General features: G+C 45.7%; 1 protein-coding gene across 7 annotated transcripts in view; it reads left to right on the top strand.

The window, feature by feature from the left end:
* Positions 1-1,342: 1,342 nt before the first annotated feature.
* Positions 1,343-17,238, top strand: part of EIF2AK4 (eukaryotic translation initiation factor 2 alpha kinase 4) — a 97,128-nt gene continuing 81,232 nt past the window's right edge. For 3 of the 7 annotated variants that reach the window (XR_006704765.1, XM_045450066.1, XM_045450070.1), the window contains exons 1-2: positions 1,346-1,566; positions 12,729-12,841. Coding sequence is in view for 6 of the 7 variants with exons in the window: in XM_045450066.1 (XP_045306022.1) it covers positions 1,423-1,566; positions 12,729-12,841 (257 nt within the window). In the remaining variant the exon portion in view is untranslated. Of the gene's footprint in view, positions 1,567-10,110; positions 10,267-12,728; positions 12,842-17,238 lie in introns of all 7 variants that reach the window. The other 4 variants (XM_045450069.1, XM_045450067.1, XM_045450065.1 and 1 more) reach the window with 3 other exon arrangements.

Raw genomic sequence — 17,238 nt, 5'->3', positions numbered from 1 at the left:
GAACCATGAGATCCTGACCTTAGCCAAAGTCCAGCGCTTAACCAGCTGAGCCACCCAGGTGCCCCAGTAATACAATTATTGTTTTTTATTTTTAATTTTTTAAAAGATGTGTATTTATTTTTGAGAGAGACAAAGCACGAGTGGGGGAGGGGCCGAAAGGGCGGGGGTGGGGGAAGAGACACAGAATCCAAAGCAGGCTCCAGGCCTCCCAAGGGGGGGGCAAGAAGCCCAAAGGGGGGTCTGGAACCTAGGAACCGTGAGACCATGACCTGAGTTGAAGTTGGAAGGACAACCAACTGAGCCACTCAGGTGTCCCCAATATGATTATTCTTTTTTTTTTTTAATTTTTTAAACGTTTTTATTTATTTTTGAGACAGAGAGAGACAGAGCATGAACGGGGGAGGGGCAGAGAGAGAGGGAGACACAGAATCTGAAACAGGCTCCAGGCTCTGAGCTGTCAGAACAGAGCCCGACGCGGGGCTGAACTCACGGACTACAAGATCATGACTTGAGCTGAAGTCGGACGCTCAACCGACCAAGCCACCCAGGCGCCCCTATGATTATTCTTAACTGACGTGCTGCATTAGTAGGTAACTGAAAATGAAGTGCCATGACAACGTCTAGGTAGGTAGTTTATTTTATAAACTTGAAAAAATATGATCGGAGGCAGGATATAACAGAAAGACCTCCTAGCTTCACATTAAGTAAACTGGCCATCGGGCATAATTCTCTTCAGGGGACCGTAGCTCATGAAGATGCCTGAGGGAAAGGAATTTTTCAATTGAAATTGCAAGGTGGTACCGGAGATTCTTAAAGATGGGAATGTAGGGACAGGACATGCACGGGATGTTGAATCCATCGTTAAGGGGTTGACTCTGGGGGCACGAAGCTGGGGAGACGGGAAGTAGAGGTCACGATCTTTACTCCTAGTAGTCTCCTGGGAAGGTTCAAGGTTAGACCCTAAGTGCCTTGAAAATTCATCAAAGTCTGCCCTTTTGAGTTTCTTGTCACTACCTGTGCTAACGTAAAGAAGCCCGAGGCATTTCTGTTAAAGAGACTTATTTCGTGAAAATATTTGCCCTTATCATTTCATTCTCACTGATTTAACTTCTCACGTTCCTGCAGATTTCTTTGCTCTAGTTCTCCCGCAATATACCTGTGCAAAGCCGTATCCCGCCCATTGTTCCCTGGCTCCCTTGCTGGAGCTCCTCCCGCCGCTGGAGGCAATTTGGGGAGCTTCGCTCCGCCCCAGGGCCTGTCCCCGGCGGGGCCCCGCCCCCGGCGCCTAACCCCTCCCACCGCCCCGCCCCCGGCGCCGAACCCCGCCCACGGCCAGTCTGGAGAGCACAGCCCAGCTCCGGAGCCCGCCCCGGGCCCACCACCGCCACCGCACGGCTGCCCGGCCTGGGCCTCCGCGTCGCCATGGCTGGGGGCCGTGGGGGCCCCGGGCGCGGCCCGGACGAACCGCCGGAGAGCTACCCGCAGCGGCAGGAGCACGAGCTGCAGGCTCTGGAGGCCATCTACGGCGCCGACTTCCAGGACCTGCGGCCGGACGCGTGCAGATCGGTAGGAACGTGGCTGGCCCGGGCGCTGTTGGCGTGTTGCGGCCCAGCCTTTTCTCTGTGACTTCCCCTGGCTAGGCCAGGCCCGGCCTTGCCGAGGCCGAGCCACAGGCCCTTTTTGGGATTCTTCAGTCGTTTAGTCTCTCCCGATTCCACCCACGCTTACTTTTGGTCCTTGCACCCGCAGCCGTTTGGCTGGTCTCCGGAACCCCCACCTGGGCCGAATTCTTTCACAGCCTTGTCTCCAGGTGGACTCCTCTCCCTTACCTGACACTGCTTCTCATTTCCACTGACACCCCGTAACATCTCTGCCTCTTTCCAGCCTTGTCCTTCCCCCCCCCCCCCCGAAAGCCCTTGAATTTGATACAACAGCGTATCATAGAGATGATTGCAACTTTGTTCTGAGAACGCTTTGGGCGACTTTCACAGACCTTACGGATCCCCCTAGTCAGAATTCTCTTTAAGTCTCACCCTCCCTTGTATTCAAAACTATAAGTCGTGTTATACCCCACTGTACTCTCCAGGTGTCCTCTCTGTTTTCGGAGGTGGAGGAACTTCCTTGAAGGAACTTACCAGAGAGTATATAGAATATATTCATCTTGGCGATAAGGAGAGTGCAAAGGAGTGCGCTGAGTTAGACCTTTTAAATGACATTTGGTTTAAAATATTATTTCCCTTTCTGTCATGGAGTAAAGGCTTATTATACGCTGTTGACCCTGATGGTTTTTCCCCCAATTTTGGAGAATTATCTCTGAGTGTTGTCATTTAACAAGCAGGACCTTCCTTCATCTGCCTGTAATTCCTGCATTTCACATCTGTCTTATGGACACATCCAGGATTTCCTCAACAAACAGGATCTTCTTTGTAGCTTTCAGAGGCAAACCTTCTCCCTCTCTCTTCCAAGGGCTTCTTCCTTCATGAAATATTTATTATTCCAGCCATCAGGGAAACAGCCCAGGGCAAAACAGATCAAACCTCTGGTCCTCAGAGAGCGGACTTTTCTTTTTTTCTTTTTTAAATGTTTGTTTATTTTGGGGAGAGAAAGAGAGAGTGCCTGGAGCACAGGCGTGAATGGGAGAGGGGCAGAGAGGGGGGACAGAGGATCCCAAGCAGGCTCTGCTGACATCTGCAAGCCTGGTGTAGGCTCAGACTCACGAACCCTGAGATCATGACCTGAGCCGAAATCAGATGCTTAACCAACTGAGCCACCCAGGCACCCCAGGGACCTTACTTTTCTAGTGCTTAAATTTCAAGAGTTTTTTTTTTAACCTGAAGTAGTAAAAAAGGTAAATATCCCCCTTATACTAAAATAAAAACATAACTTTCTGGCGATCTGGTAACTTCTCTTTCTAAACACTGAGAATCAGGACATAGGCCCATTAAACAGCCGAAATGGGAGTTACAAAGTGTACCCGCTGTACTCCAGGCAAAGCCTGTAAGACTTCCCTTCCAAGCTACTTTATTTACTTATACACGCTTAATTATCAAGTTCTAAGGCTGCAGAAAAATGAAAGGAAAAGGTGCTGCTGTACGTGGGGATATCAATAATCCTAGAATTTACAGTTGGTGGTCTTTGTAACAAGAAAGAAGATTAACAAAAGCAAACAAAAGCAATAAAAGGCTGGCAGAAGAATTCAGATAGCTGTCTGTGGCTCCTGGCCCAGGGTGAATAGCCTCTATACTTTCATAGGCCTTGCAGGCAAATAACTGATGGCCATTAACAAGAAGCAGAAGTGTAGTCATTCAACAAGTACTTATTATCACCTGCTGTTTGCCAGTCTTCAGGGAAAGGTTACGCAGGTCCACAGTCCTTTCTCGAAAACGCTAGTGATCTGTTGTTTTAAAAATTCAGAAGTGTTTGTGTTCACGTCCCTGTGTGCACATTCCATACCTTGGTGTGGGGGCTGGTGGGGGGCAGCATCCAGAATTAAACACAATGAAATGTGAATGTTCACCTATTCACACTGACTGGGATCAATAAAGGCTTTTAATAGCCTCATGTCAGGCTGCCAATTTGCTGCCGATTTTGCTGCCAATAAATTCAGATCAGAATTTATTGACGTGAATAAGTTTCATGTTTCTTTAACTTTTTGGGGGGATGTGTTGTTATGTAGATTTCAGTTTATGAGCATATGTATATCATTTATAAACATTTTGGGAGTGAACGCTAAAAATTATTTTATATACTAAAGATCAGATACTACTAGATTAAAATTTAATTTACTCTAGAGCTACATGTTTATTATTAATTATTTTGGTTTATTTTCCATGTCAGCAAAGGTCTGTTTATTTATAATCTGATGTCTGTCCATTGCAAAGTTTCCTCCCAAAAGCTTGCTTCTGTCCTTGGGCCTCCCAATAGTATACGAGAGTCCTTGTTTTCCTACATTTTTGCCAATATTGTGAACGTCAGGCTTTTTCATCTTTGCCAGTAGGCGGATGAAACATTTTTTTTTTCCTGCTGTATTGTCTATTTTATTTTATTTTACTTTATTTTAATTTTTTTTAGTAGTCTCTGTGCCCGGTGTGTGGCTCGAACTCAGAACCCTGAGATCAAGAGTCACACGCTCACCTGACTGAGCCAGCCAAGCACCTCGTGTATTTTTTTTTTCTTATTCATTTGTCAGCTATTTTATGTTTAAAACATTTTTGAGGGAGGAGGCAGAGTGAGGGAAAGAGGATAAGAAGTGGGCTCCGAGAGAGAGAGAGAGAGAGAGAGAGAGAGAGAGCCTGATGGGGGGCTTGAACTCACTAACCGCTAGATCATGACCTGAGCTGAAATCGGACACTTAACTAATTGAGCCATCCAGGGACTCCTTTTAATTATTTCATGACTTTGTTTTTATTTATTTATTTGTTTATTTATTTGTTTGTTTTTATTTATTTTTGAGAGGAGGGAGGCCAGATAGAGGGAGAGAATCCCAAGCAGGCTGCCTTATCAGGCTTCTTTATCCGTTCATCAGTCTATGGACATTTGGGCTCTTTCCATTATCTGGCTATTGTCAGTAGTGCTGCTATAAACATTGGGTGCATGTGCCCCTTCAAATCAACCTATCTGTATCCTTTGGATATATACCTAGTGGTACAATTGCTGGGTCATAGGGTGGTTCTATTTTTAATTTTTTGAGGAACCTCCACACTGTTTTCCAGAGCGGATGCACCAGTTTGCATTCCCACCAGCAATGCAAGAGGGTTCCCCTTTCTCCAAATCCTTGCCAACATCTGTGGTTTCCGGAGCTGTTAATGTTAGCCATTCTGACAGGTGGGAGGTGGTATCTCATTGTGGTTTTGATTTGTATTTCCCTGACTGATGTTGAGCATCTTTTCATGTGTCTGTTAGCCATCTGGATGTCTTCCTTGGAAAAATGTCTGTTCATGTGTTTTGCTCATCTCTTCACTGGATTATGTGTTCTTTGGGTGTTGAGTTTGGTAAGTTCCTTGTTTATTTTAGATACCAGCCCTTTATCTGGTACGTCATTTGCAAACATCTTCTCCCATGCCCTCCGTTGCCTTTTAGTTTTGTTGATTGTTGTTTTCTTCACTGTGCAGAAGTGTTTTTGTTTTTGTTTTTGTTTTTGTTTTTTTATCTTAATGAGGAGAAAAGAGACACATTCTTAAACCAGTTTATTTTGTTGGCCCTGAGTGTTAGGAAGTGCCCAGAGAAAAGCACATCAGACTCAGCAGCAGGGGATGTGTGGGGGCATTGGCTGTGGGCTCCTCTGTAACAGTGGAGGAGAGCATCTGGCTTCACGATCCCAAGGAGAAGCACATACAACTTCTATTTTATAGTTCCTTCCATTGCTACTTTTTTTTTTTTTAATTTTTTTTTTTTTCAACGTTTATTTATTTTTGGGACAGAGAGAGACAGAGCATGAATGGGGGAGGGGCAGAGAGAGAGGGAGACACAGAATCGGAAACAGGCTCCAGGCTCTGAGCCATCAGCCCAGAGCCCGACGCGGGGCTGGAACTCCCGGACCGCGAGATCGTGACCTGGCTGAAGTCGGACGCTTAACCGACTGCGCCACCCAGGCGCCCCCTTCCATTGCTACTTTTTATGCTGCTTTCATTTCACTTGCAATTTAATCTTTGAAACAAATTGGTTTTTTTCTCATGTATATTTTATAGTTAATATATTTTGTATCTGATACGTTCTGCATTGTGTTTTCCTCTTCCTTAGTGTTCTCAAACTTTTTTGGTTATCCCTTATTTTATTTGCCCGCAGATATTCCAGGAATTTGTTATTTCCTTGTGTAGGTGAAGTCAGAGAACTTTACCAACACTGTTCTAATAACCATTTATCTTTCAAATGCACAAAGGATCCCCTCCCTACCCCCTCCCCAGCACATCCTGATTGTTACATCATTTTTAATGGAGCCCTGTTCAGCTCCAGGACTCCTTGAATGCTTTAATGTGAGCTAATGCTTGATATCCTAAACATACCTTGTCTAAAAGCCTCTTCTCATGTTGAGAAGCCTCCCAGTTTGCTCAAGGAAAGCCTGGCAAATAGTCTGTTCTTATGTCTAAAGTCACTTTTCCTGGACTGTTCTCCCCCCCGCCCCCCCCCCCCTCCATGTGCCTGTATTGGGTAGGATTCAGTTTGGCTACATGTTAAAGAAAACTTAACAAAATTCAGTTTGCTGCACGCAGAAGTCTGGGGTCTAGGGCTTTTTCTAAATTGCTGTTCATGGTCCAAAATAGCTGCCTGAGCTCCAACCATCATATCTGCATTCCAGTCAGCAGGAAGGAGATAGGGATGAAGAAGTTGCCTGTGTTAGTTCTTTCATCTTATTAGCCAGAGATTAACCCAATGGCCACACTTAGCTGCAAAGGATTGCATCCAACTAAAAAATCAGGGGCTCTGTTGCCAAGAAATAGGGAGAGAATGGATATTGGGGGAACAATTAATAGTCTGCTGGGAAATACCTGGAAGTTTATGTCCTATGGAGAAGAATATCATTCTGATCCAGTTAAATTGTGAGCCAAAGATAAAGGCCTTGAAAGTAGCAGACACCTGGGGGTGCGTGGGTGACTCAGTCACTTGGGGAACCGGATTCTTGATTTTGGCTCAAGTCCTGTCTCACGGTTCATGAGTTCAAGCCCCATGTCAGGCTCTGCACTGACAGTGCAGAACCTACTTGGGATTCTCCCTTGTCTCTCTATCTGCCCTTTCCCCACTTGTGGTCTGTCTCTCTCAAAAAAAAAAAAAAAAAAAGGGTAGCAGACACCTGATAACTCAGTGCCCCACTCTTGGAGCTAGTTTTACTGGGTACTCAGATCCAGACAAGCTGGTAGATTTTGTCCAGTAGTATGTCATTCCTCAGTGGCCTCGGTCTGTTCCTTCATCCAAGCCCCAGTCACTGGGCTCGTGCGCCTGGTAAAGCTCTGCAACCTCTACGCACCCAGGAGTCTCTTCACTTTGTTACAAAACTCCTTCCTCTTCCTCAAAGTTTGTTTTTGGCATTACCTGGCTCACCGCCATTGTCACTGCTGTGCTTGGTGTCCTGTTGTGGAAATAACGGGAACACTAGACCTGCATGGTGTATGGCTGGTCCAGCCCACGAGGGTCTGCAGGGTGCTTACAACTTCTTTAGGCCCCAGTGTTCTGTGTATGCTGTTCCCCCTTGTGCCTCAGGTACTGCCCCAGAGGCCTCCTCCCCTGAGGCTTGCCAGCAATCTGTAACTGGATTCGCTGTGCTTTATGAAGCATTCCCTTTAGTAAAGAATATCTTCAACCTGTGTAATCCCCCAATCGGCCTCGTTTTTCTGAAACTGGCTTCCTGGTCCCGTGACTCTGGGCGCACAGTGAAGGGCTGTCTGTACCATTTCCTGTAAGGCCTGGTTACACTGACATACACTTTTCACTTCCCTGATGAAGACAAAAGGGAATGTTAAACCAGATCTGCTATCTTACCTGTCCGGGGATACCTCACTTCATGGGGCACGGGTCTGTGTGTTGGAAGTTCATTTCCACCCTGGGCCCAGGAAGGACCTATCCTTTGGTTTACGTTTGTAGTTTCTGCCTACGCAGCTTGCTGATAATTTTGGTTCTGCTTACGTTGACCTAATTCTTGCTCCTTGAAGCTATAGAGGGCTACTCTCGTTTTGCTGCTTCAAAAACAGAAGATCTGCTGTTAACTCCTGGGTGGTGTGCTTGCATTATAACATCTTGACTTGCCCATCGTACATTGGGCTTGTCAAGTGCTGAGTATTTTACTTTAAGAAAACCGTTTGTGTGGCATTTGCCCTCATTTTCTTACCTATTTCTTTGGCCTCTTGTAAGCTATTAGTCATACAGAGTTAGAGCAATATTCTCACTGGTTTGTTCTGAAATAAAATTTTCACTGGTCAACAGCCAAGCTAGAAAATGAAAGTCAGAATAATGTGTAAGTGAAGATTTATTTTTTTATTTTTATTCTTAAAAAAAAAATTTTTTTTTTTGATGTTTGTTTATTTTTGAGAGAGAGAGAGACAGGGCACGATCAGGGGAGAGGCAGAGAGGGAGACACAGAATCTGAAGCAGGTTCCAGCCTCTGCACTGACAGCAGAGAGCCTGACATGGGGCTCAAACTTAGGAACCGTGAGATCATGACCTGAGCCAAAGTTGGATGCTTAATCGACTGAGCCACCCAGGGGCCCCATATTCTTTTTTTTAGGTGAAGATTTATTAGTGTAAGATAAATTGACCCCCCTCCTACTTTTGATACTAAAGCATTCTCTGTTTTCTGAAATGAATATATAATAGGGAGCAAAAATGTATTTTTTCTTTCTTTCTTTCTTTCTTTCTTTCTTTCTTTCTTTCTTTTCTTTTCTTTTCTTTTCTTTTCTTTTTTTTTTCTTTTTTTAGAGTAAGCTCTCTATGCCCAACATGGGGCTTGAACTCCCAATCCTGACATCAAGAGTCTCATGCTTCACTGACTGAGCCAGCCAGGAGCTCCCAAAAGAGTATTCTCTTGACAAAATGATAAGTTGGTGATCATAATGTCTTTCCAAACTTTGTGGCCTGTAAGATGAGAAAGGCTGAAAAGGTTTGATCTGGTGGAGAAAGCACTGGTAAAATTTTGTCTGAGTCTAGCCTTTCTCTCAATTTTTACATCCCTACCATGCTGGATTCTTGTTAGAAAATGAATAACAGTAACAGCAAAGACTGGTTGGAAAGATTTACTTCAAAATAATCTCAGGTGGGGGCGCCTGGGTGGCGCAGTCGGTCAAGCGTCCGACTTCAGCCAGGTCACGATCTCGTAGTCCGTGAGTTCGAGCCCCGCGTCGGGCTCTGGGCTGATGGCTCAGAGCCTGGAGCCTGTTTCCATTCTGTGTCTCCCTCTCTCCCTGCCCCTCCCCCATTCATTCTCTGTCTCTCTCTGTCCCAAAATAAATAAACGTTGAAAAAAAAAAAATAATCTCAGGTGGTGTTTGCGGGTAGGGGTAACATAGATACACAAGGTTGGCCATCAGTAGGTAATTGTTGAAACTGTATGGTAGACACATGGAGTTCATTGTATGGTTACCAGCTCTTGTTTGAAATTTTCCATAATAAAAAGTTTTTCCAAAAGTGAGTCTGTTGAAGAAGACTGGCTGGTCATGGCAATAATCTTTCCTTTTCTTCCTAGCAACTAAGTATCTTAGCTGCTCTTAGCAGCTACATGCTTCCTATGCAGAGTTCTGTCTAATATATAGAGCAGGGACCGGCTGTCTGCCATGGTTAGAGGGGAACTAGGAGGCCTGGAGCCCTGTTAGTTCAGTCTCACACTCAAACCTTTGAGGCTCCTCCGCGGAAACCCACCAGCCTCTCCCTGCTTGTTCTTCTCACCTTCCTCTGTCATTCTAAAGAAGGGCCCCTCCTCCTGTCTCTCTCTCTTGTGCCCAGGATCCATGGCTGTCTGCCCTCTGATAGGTCCTAATTGTGTCTCTTTCCAGTTCTTCTGTAGTATTCCTTCCCATCAGCATCCTCACACGCTCTAGTATCTCTCATCTTCAAAGACAGAGCAAGAGATACCTCCCTTGCTTTCACATCCTCCTCTGTCTGTGACCCCATTCTCTGTGCACTTAATGCCCAAACCCAAACCTCACTGAAGGGCTTGTCTAGACTCACTGAGTCTCACGTTCACTCCTCATCACACCAGCGTCTGCGTTCGGTGCCTGTGGAGCCTGCTCTTGGCAAGGTCACCTACAGGCCCGTGTTACCCCAGCAGGGGATGGTCTCTGTCCTCATCCTGTTCCACCTCAGGAGCATCTGGGACAAGGCCTGCTTCTTCCGTTTCCCTCCCTGGAGACCCAGTCTTTTTGTCCACTTTATCTCACATACACCTTCTTTCTCCTCTGCTACCAACACAGGCTGCATTGTTACAGTAGCTTTTGACTTTTGTTCTTACTCTACCTTGTTCACTCTTTACTCAGCCACCAAAGTGATCTTTCAAAATATATGTTAGATCATATCATTCCCATCTTAAAACCCTGCCCGATATTTCACCTGGCTGACAAGGCCCTTTGTGCCCTGGCCGATCTTCATCACACCTGCTTACCTGGTTTCCACATCCCTCCTCAGTTCCAGGCATGCTGGCCTCCCTTTGGTTTTTGGAATGGACCAACCTCTTGTTCACTTTGAACCTCTTCATGTGCCTTTCCCTTGTCTGGAATGCTCCGTCTCTGGCTTGTCTCACCTTAGGTGTGATGTCCTCAGATGGGTCTTCCTGATGACCACGTCCAAGTATGTTCCCTCACATCCACTGCCAGTCGTTCTCGAATTAGAGTGTAGGGAGACAAGATTTTGCTTTTGTCTTCTTAGGGGGTCTCTGGCTAGATATGAGAATTTAATTGATATGAGATGAGGCAGATCGACAGGAGAATAGCATACAGATTTTTTACACGTAGATAGGAAACCCCATAGGAAAATGAAGACCCAAAGAAGTGGCCAGACCTCAGTGTTTAGATGGTGGGTTGAACAAAGAGAGGGAATTATGGAAAAGTAACTAACAAATCTGGGGAGGCTGAAGAAAGACAAGAGTCCTTTTACCAAGTTGTGTTTGTACAGAATTCTCTCAGCCTCGATATTCTGTCTCTGGTAGTGAGATTTCCTTCTTAATATAGGAGGGCATCTTTCACATGAGAGTTTTATCGCCTGCTTTCAGGAAGAAAAGAGAAGGTTGGAGGGCCTTTCTTGCACCTTCTGTTTTTAAGAACCCTTAGCTCAAAATAAAGCTTATGCCAAAGTGGCGTATTTTGGGGTGCCCTATTCCATCACCGTTCAAGGGCATCACACCTTCTCTTCAACAGCACTTTCCGAACTTGAACCTGTGTATTTATTATTTGTGTTCCCAAGTTCCGTGACAGCTGGAACCACGTCTGTTTTCTCTCTTTGGTGTGCTACCAGTGCCTGACAGAGCGATGCCCAAAAAGTGTGGGTGATGAGGCGTGATGGCCGAATGAGTAGGTAAAAGACCTCCTGGCTCACAGGCTGTTTAACCCTCCCAGGACCACGCAGAGCCTTACCGCAGCTTTCAGCAAGGATTAGGATAAAGCCTCATGAAAACTAACCTTATGTATTTTTTTTTTTTTTAATTTTTTTTCCCCAACGTTTATTTATTTTTGGGACAGAGAGAGACAGAGCATGAACAGGGGAGGGGCAGAGAGAGAGGGAGACACAGAATCGGAAACAGGCTCCAGGCTCTGAGCCATCAGCCCAGAGCCTGACGCGGGGCTCGAACTCACGGATCGCGAGATCGCGACCTGACTGAAGTCGGACGCTTAACCGACTGCGCCACCCAGGCGCCCCTGACCTTATGTATTTTATATGCATGGTTGATGAGAATTTTGTTTATTATGTAATTTGGGGTACCGTGTGTTGTAAACATCTGTTAGAATTTAGTGTTGCTAAGTGCTTTCTTGCCCCTGACAGATTTTTATGCCTTTCCTTTTCTGGGAAGTGTGAAATAATGTCACATTTCCCTTTTTGCCCTGGCTACTTGTGTGTTTCAAGACAAAGTCAAGGCTCATCCCCAGCAACTCGAATCGGCACTAGCAAGGGAGCAGCTAATGAGAAAGACACAGGTTTGGAGTCAAGGTTGGATCTGAAATCTGGCCTTGTCGCCGTGTACCTGTGGGCAAGAAACGGAAACTTTCTGAGCCCTAGCTGCTTGCTCTGTAGAACGGAGATGGGGCCTACCTGTCAGAGTTGGTGAAGTGCCTGGACCAGGAGAGTACACGCTTCTTCCCTCAGCGTCCCTTCTCTCAGGGATGAAATTATAGATAATTATAGATATTATAGATAATATCAGCTGCCTCAGACCTTTTTTGGAAAAAACACATTTAATAAGTTAAAGAACAATAAATAGAATATTTAGTTATTTGGCGAAAAGCAGTTGGATGAAAGCATGTCCAAGTTAAAAGAGCCATCAGATTTCCATGATAAGGTTTTCACTTGTTATTATCTCATTACCCAGATTCCAGTTGAAACTCTTCCTGCTCAAGAGGTCCTTCCTTGGCACACCTGACTCTATCATTTTGCCTTCTTCTCTTTCTTTCTTTCTTTTTGTTAATGTTGATTTATTTTTGAGAGAGAGAGAGCAGGAGAGGGACAGAGTGAGCGGGGGTGCGGGGGGGGAGTGGTGGTGGGGGGGGGGACAGAGGATCTGAAGCAGGCTCTGTGCTGACAGCAGAGAGCCCAATGCGAGGCTGGAACTCAGGAACGGTGAGATCCTGACCTGAACCAAAGCTGGATGCTTGACGGGCTGAGCCACCCAGGTGCCCCTGCCTTGTTTTCTTTACAGCACTCATCACTACTGAGAATACTCACTTGCCTTCTTATCTGTATTGGCCAGTTAGGCTCATGTCTGTCTGAATTTACCCCTGTACTCCTAGCCTGTAGATCAGTACCCATGCATAATCATGTGATCAGGGCTCAGTAACATCTATTGAATGAATGGAAGCTTACGTGGAATGTTTGGCTCACTCCTTAGGTAACTTTGAAAGGGAAAATGCAGTCTCTCTGGCCCGGGTTTTGTTTTTAAACCACACTTTAGGAAAAGATGACCAAACACCTATATAAAAGTACAACGACACGTACTATTTGAAAAGTTGAACATTAGAGCTAGATGGTCATTATCTTAATTGCTCATGGTTCACTCTCTGGGGCAGGAAAAAAAAAAAAAAGATTTTCTTTTTCCCTTTTAGGTCAATGAGCCTCCTGAAATCAATTTAGTTCTGTACCCTCAGGGCCTAACTGGTGAAGAAGTATACGTGAAAGTGGATTTGAGGGTCAAATGCCCGCCAACCTATCCAGATGTGTGAGTACATTTATGAATACCTTTTGATGTGACATCACTTCTCTGTTTTGACATCATGGAAACAGATTGACATTAATGGTATTTTCTTCTTCCTGCCTCCATTCCACTTAAAATTTCATTCCCTGTCAGCTGTATTTCATCAAAACTACATCAGCAGTAAACATTTTTATGAAACCTGTCTCATGTTAAGTCTGCTTACAGTGGTAGAATAGTCACTCCAGATAGTAATATTTGCTCCGTGACCAATTGTTTGCTTTTTCTGATGTGTTAATTTTCTTCTTTCTTTTTTTCTTCTTTTCTGATGTGTTAATTTTTGTTTAATTCTTCCTAAATTGGAAAGAGGAACAATCTAGAAGAAAGGGATGGGGCACCCGGGTGGCTCAGTTGGTTAAGCATCCAACTCTTGATTTTGGCTCAGGTTGTGATCTCACAGTTGTGAGATCGAGCCCCGTGTTGGACTCCGCGCTGAGCACGGAGCCTGCTTGGGATTCTCTCTCTCCATCTCCCTCTGCCCCTCCCCTGCTTGCATGTGTGTGTGCGTGCGTGCACACACTCTCTCTCTCCCAAAAAATAAAAATAAATTAAAAAAAGAAAAAGATAAACGTGTGAGAACCAGTAGAACCCTTGTATACTTAGTTTTAAAATGTGGTTGGTGTTAAAACTTAGAGTAGCAATAGCTTCCTGGGCCTAATGGAAGTTTTTTTTTGTTTTTTTTTTAATTTTTTTTTTTTCAACGTTTATTTATTTTTGGGACAGAGAGAGACAGAGCATGAACAGGGGAGGGGCAGAGAGAGAGGGAGACACAGAATCGGAAACAGGCTCCAGGCTCCGAGCCATCAGCCCAGAGCCTGACGCGGGGCTTGAACTCACGGACCACGAGATCGTGACCTGGCTGAAGTCGGACGCTTAACCGACTGCGCCACCCAGGCGCCCCTGGAAGTTTTATTCCCTAGAGGAAAAAGGAGTTTTGAGTCCCTCTGTTACTAGGGGCAGTGCTGATGAGTCTCCACCATGCAGGGCTTGCTGTATCCCTGGCCCTAGCCAGTGATGCTAGAAGTGCTCTTCAATCTGTGAGACAACCACAAGACCCCACCATTTTCAAACTCCCCCTGAAAGCGTACTGCCTCTGGGTGAGAACCACTGGTAGGGCAAGAGCGTTGGCAATCAGTGGTCAAGTATCGCATGGGAGCAACTGGGGTAGGGGCCGAGGGAGGGAGAGAGAATCCCAGGCCGCCTCCATGCTACCAGCACAGAGCCCAATGCAGGACTCGATCCCACGACCCTCGGATTGTGACCTGAGCAGAAATCAAGAGTCGGACGCTGAGCCACCCAGGCACCCCACATATTGTCTTTTTGAAGTATATGTATATTTCGTGTAATCTTTCCTGAGACATTACACACGGAGAGGCAGATTGGCTTGGATGATATTTGTGGTTTGAGCTTCTTGTGCAGGAACCGGTGGAGAAAAGTGACAAATAAAAGGATGCAGTGCCTCACAGAGTGGGTGGTAAATTTATGGAAATTTGTTATGCAGAAAATTCAGAGAGGTCAAGATGAGCTGCTTGAATCTAGTAACCCTCTTTTGCCTCTAACACTGCGCCTAGAGTAGGTAGAGTAGGTATTTAGAAAGTTAATTAATGAATTAGTAGAAGGGTAATTACATTTATGAAAGAAAAATAAGGCAGTGTCTCTCTAGGTTTTATTTTGCCTGACACCAAATAGGTGGTGTCTTTTCTGACAGCTGGGTTTAGTTTTGATATGAACTAGCCATGTTTTGTGGTTGTCGTTGAGACAGAGACAGAGGGTGCAAGTGAGTGGGGGGTGGGGGAGCAGAGAGAGGGAGAGAAAGAGAATCCCACAAGGGGCAGAGAGAGAGAAGCAGGGCTCACCCGATGTGGGGCTTGCACTCACCAGAAGTGGAGCTCGTGCTCTCCTGAACTGGGGGGCACGAAGTCACCCAAAGCTGGGCTCCTGGTCCGTGAGATCATCACCTGTGCTGAAGTCACATGCTTAACCAGCTGAGCCACCCAGGTGCCCCACAGACTAGCTGTGGTTATTGCAGACCTCACGAGTTAAGGGCTCAGTTCCACAAAACTTCAAACCCCGGTTGCACGTACCGCATTTCCAGTCAACCAGCCGTAAATATGGCCTTCAACCCTGTCCTTAGGTTTGGAAATTTATTAGAACAGCTTGTAGAACTCAGGAAGGCTTTGCTTTCAACTAATTACCAGCTTACTATAAAGGATATAACACAGGATGAGCTGAATGAAATAGGTATGTAGGCAAGGAATGCAGAGTTTGTCTGCCTTTGGACATTGACAGGTATTCCCTGGGGACACAGTCACCCCTGATTGAGAACCACTGCACTAGGGGACCATTCTGGCAAATCTTGATGTGTCTAATTGATAAAAATATTTTGGGATGATTTATTGATTGATTTTATTTTGAGAGAGAGAGTGTGTGTGTGTTCCTGTGTGCCAGCAAGGGAAGGGTAGAGGGAGAGAATCTCAAGTAGGTTCCATGCCCAGCATGGAGTCCGACTCGGGAGGGCTTGATCCCATGACTGTGAGATTATGACCTGAGCCAAAATCAATAGTCAGACACTCAGGGTGCCTGGGTGGCTCCAGTCAGTTGAGTGTCTGACTTTGGCTCAGGTCATGAACTCACGGTTTGTGAGTTTGAGCCCCGTGTAGAGCTCACTGCTGTCAGCGCAGTGCCTGCTTTAGATCCTCTGTCCCCCTTTCTCTCTGCTCTACCCCCCCAACCCTGTCTCTGCCCCTTCCTTGCTTGTGCTCTCTCTCTCTCTCAAAGCATTGAAAAAAAAAATTAAAAAAAAAAAAAAAAAGACAACCATTGGAGTCACCCAGGTGCCCTGGGATGATTTCGAAAAAAGAAAAAAGCAACACGGAATTGATTATAAAAGAGCCATAGGGGCGCCTGGGTGGCGCAGTTGGTTAAGCGTCCGACTTCAGCCAGGTCACGATCTCGCGGTCCGTGAGTTCGAGCCCCGCGTCGGGCTCTGGGCTGATGGCTCAGAGCCTGGAGCCTGTTTCCGATTCTGTGTCTCCCTCTCTCTCTGCCCCTCCCCCGTTCATGCTCTGTCTCTCTCTGTCCCAAAAATAAATAAACGTTGAAAAAAAAAAAAAGATATTTAAAAAAAAAAAAAAAGAGCCATAAAGTAGACATTATAATCTCAGCTATATAAAATTATAAATTATGTGCCAAGGACATAGAAAGCTGGAAAAAAATTGGGGCGGATTTTTAAAGTTTAATTATTGTAGATGGGTTTTTTCATCATTCTATTAACAATGATTGCTATATAATGACTGCTGAATTAAAGAAGTTATGTAAGGCTTGACTTGGGGGAGCATTCTTATTGTTGGAGATGATATGGTACAGGAAAACTTTGTTTTTCTGCAAGATAGTCTTGGATGCAGATGGTCTTTGATGTGAGAGAGTTGTGGGTTAGATGGACCATACTCGGGACTGTATGTATGGCCTTTCCTTTCTTGTTCTCATATGTATGAACTCCTTTCTCTCAGGTTTCCATCTATCCAAGGAGATAATGATGTAGCAACCTACCACACCAGGGCAGTGAGAGGACGCAGAGGTAGTGAAATAGTAAAGGCTTTGCTAAACTAAAATCCCATCAGTTGCTCAGAAATAATTGGTCGGAAGTAGAGTCAGCTTCTCTTCAGCGAAATCAAATAAAGTCGGTTTGATGTCAGTGAACTGTTATTGGATATCTATTGATGGGGAATCAAGGGGAAGCTGAGGAGTGGCGGCTGCGTACCTCGCACAGAAAAGTGTTGAGTCTCGCTTGTGCTCTGCAGGGAGACGAGCGTGCTGGGCATCCTTGCAGAGCACACACAGGTAGATTCAGATGTGAGTGGGTGAGTGAGCATTTCCACCTTGTTGGCAATCACAAGGAGTGACACAACACGCATATAGTGGGGACGCTGGATGGATCGCTGAGTCCTCATCTGCTTTTTGGGGTTTTTTTTAAAGATTTTACTTTTACGTAATCTCTACACCCAACGTGGGGCTCGAACTCACAACCTCGAGGTCAAGAGTCTCGTGCTCCGCTGACTGAGCCAGCCAGGTGCCCCAACCGAGGCTTCATCTGGCCTGGTTGTGCTTGGCCTGTTTCATGCTGGAGCACACGAATGAGCCCAGAGCACTTGGACTCTTGCGGGTGAACTGTGAGAGCTGGGTAATTGTTGGGGGCAAGTCGGAATGGAGCCCAGTAAGTCTGGTCCCCGCGGGCTTCTCCCCCAGGGGCCACAGGTGACCCCATGTCAAGCACTGTGTCAGCAGAGTTGCTGGGATGCCGTTGAAATCCTTTGAGATGAAGGGAAATGCTGCTGGTGGTATAGAAGCCTGTAGGAAATCCTGGG

The sequence above is a fragment of the Leopardus geoffroyi genome, chromosome B3 (genome assembly GCF_018350155.1).
Source record: "Leopardus geoffroyi isolate Oge1 chromosome B3, O.geoffroyi_Oge1_pat1.0, whole genome shotgun sequence".
Lineage (NCBI taxonomy): Eukaryota > Metazoa > Chordata > Mammalia > Carnivora > Felidae > Leopardus > Leopardus geoffroyi.
The sequence above is the reverse complement of the archived record's forward strand: the minus strand, read 5'-3'. Positions and strand labels throughout refer to the sequence as shown.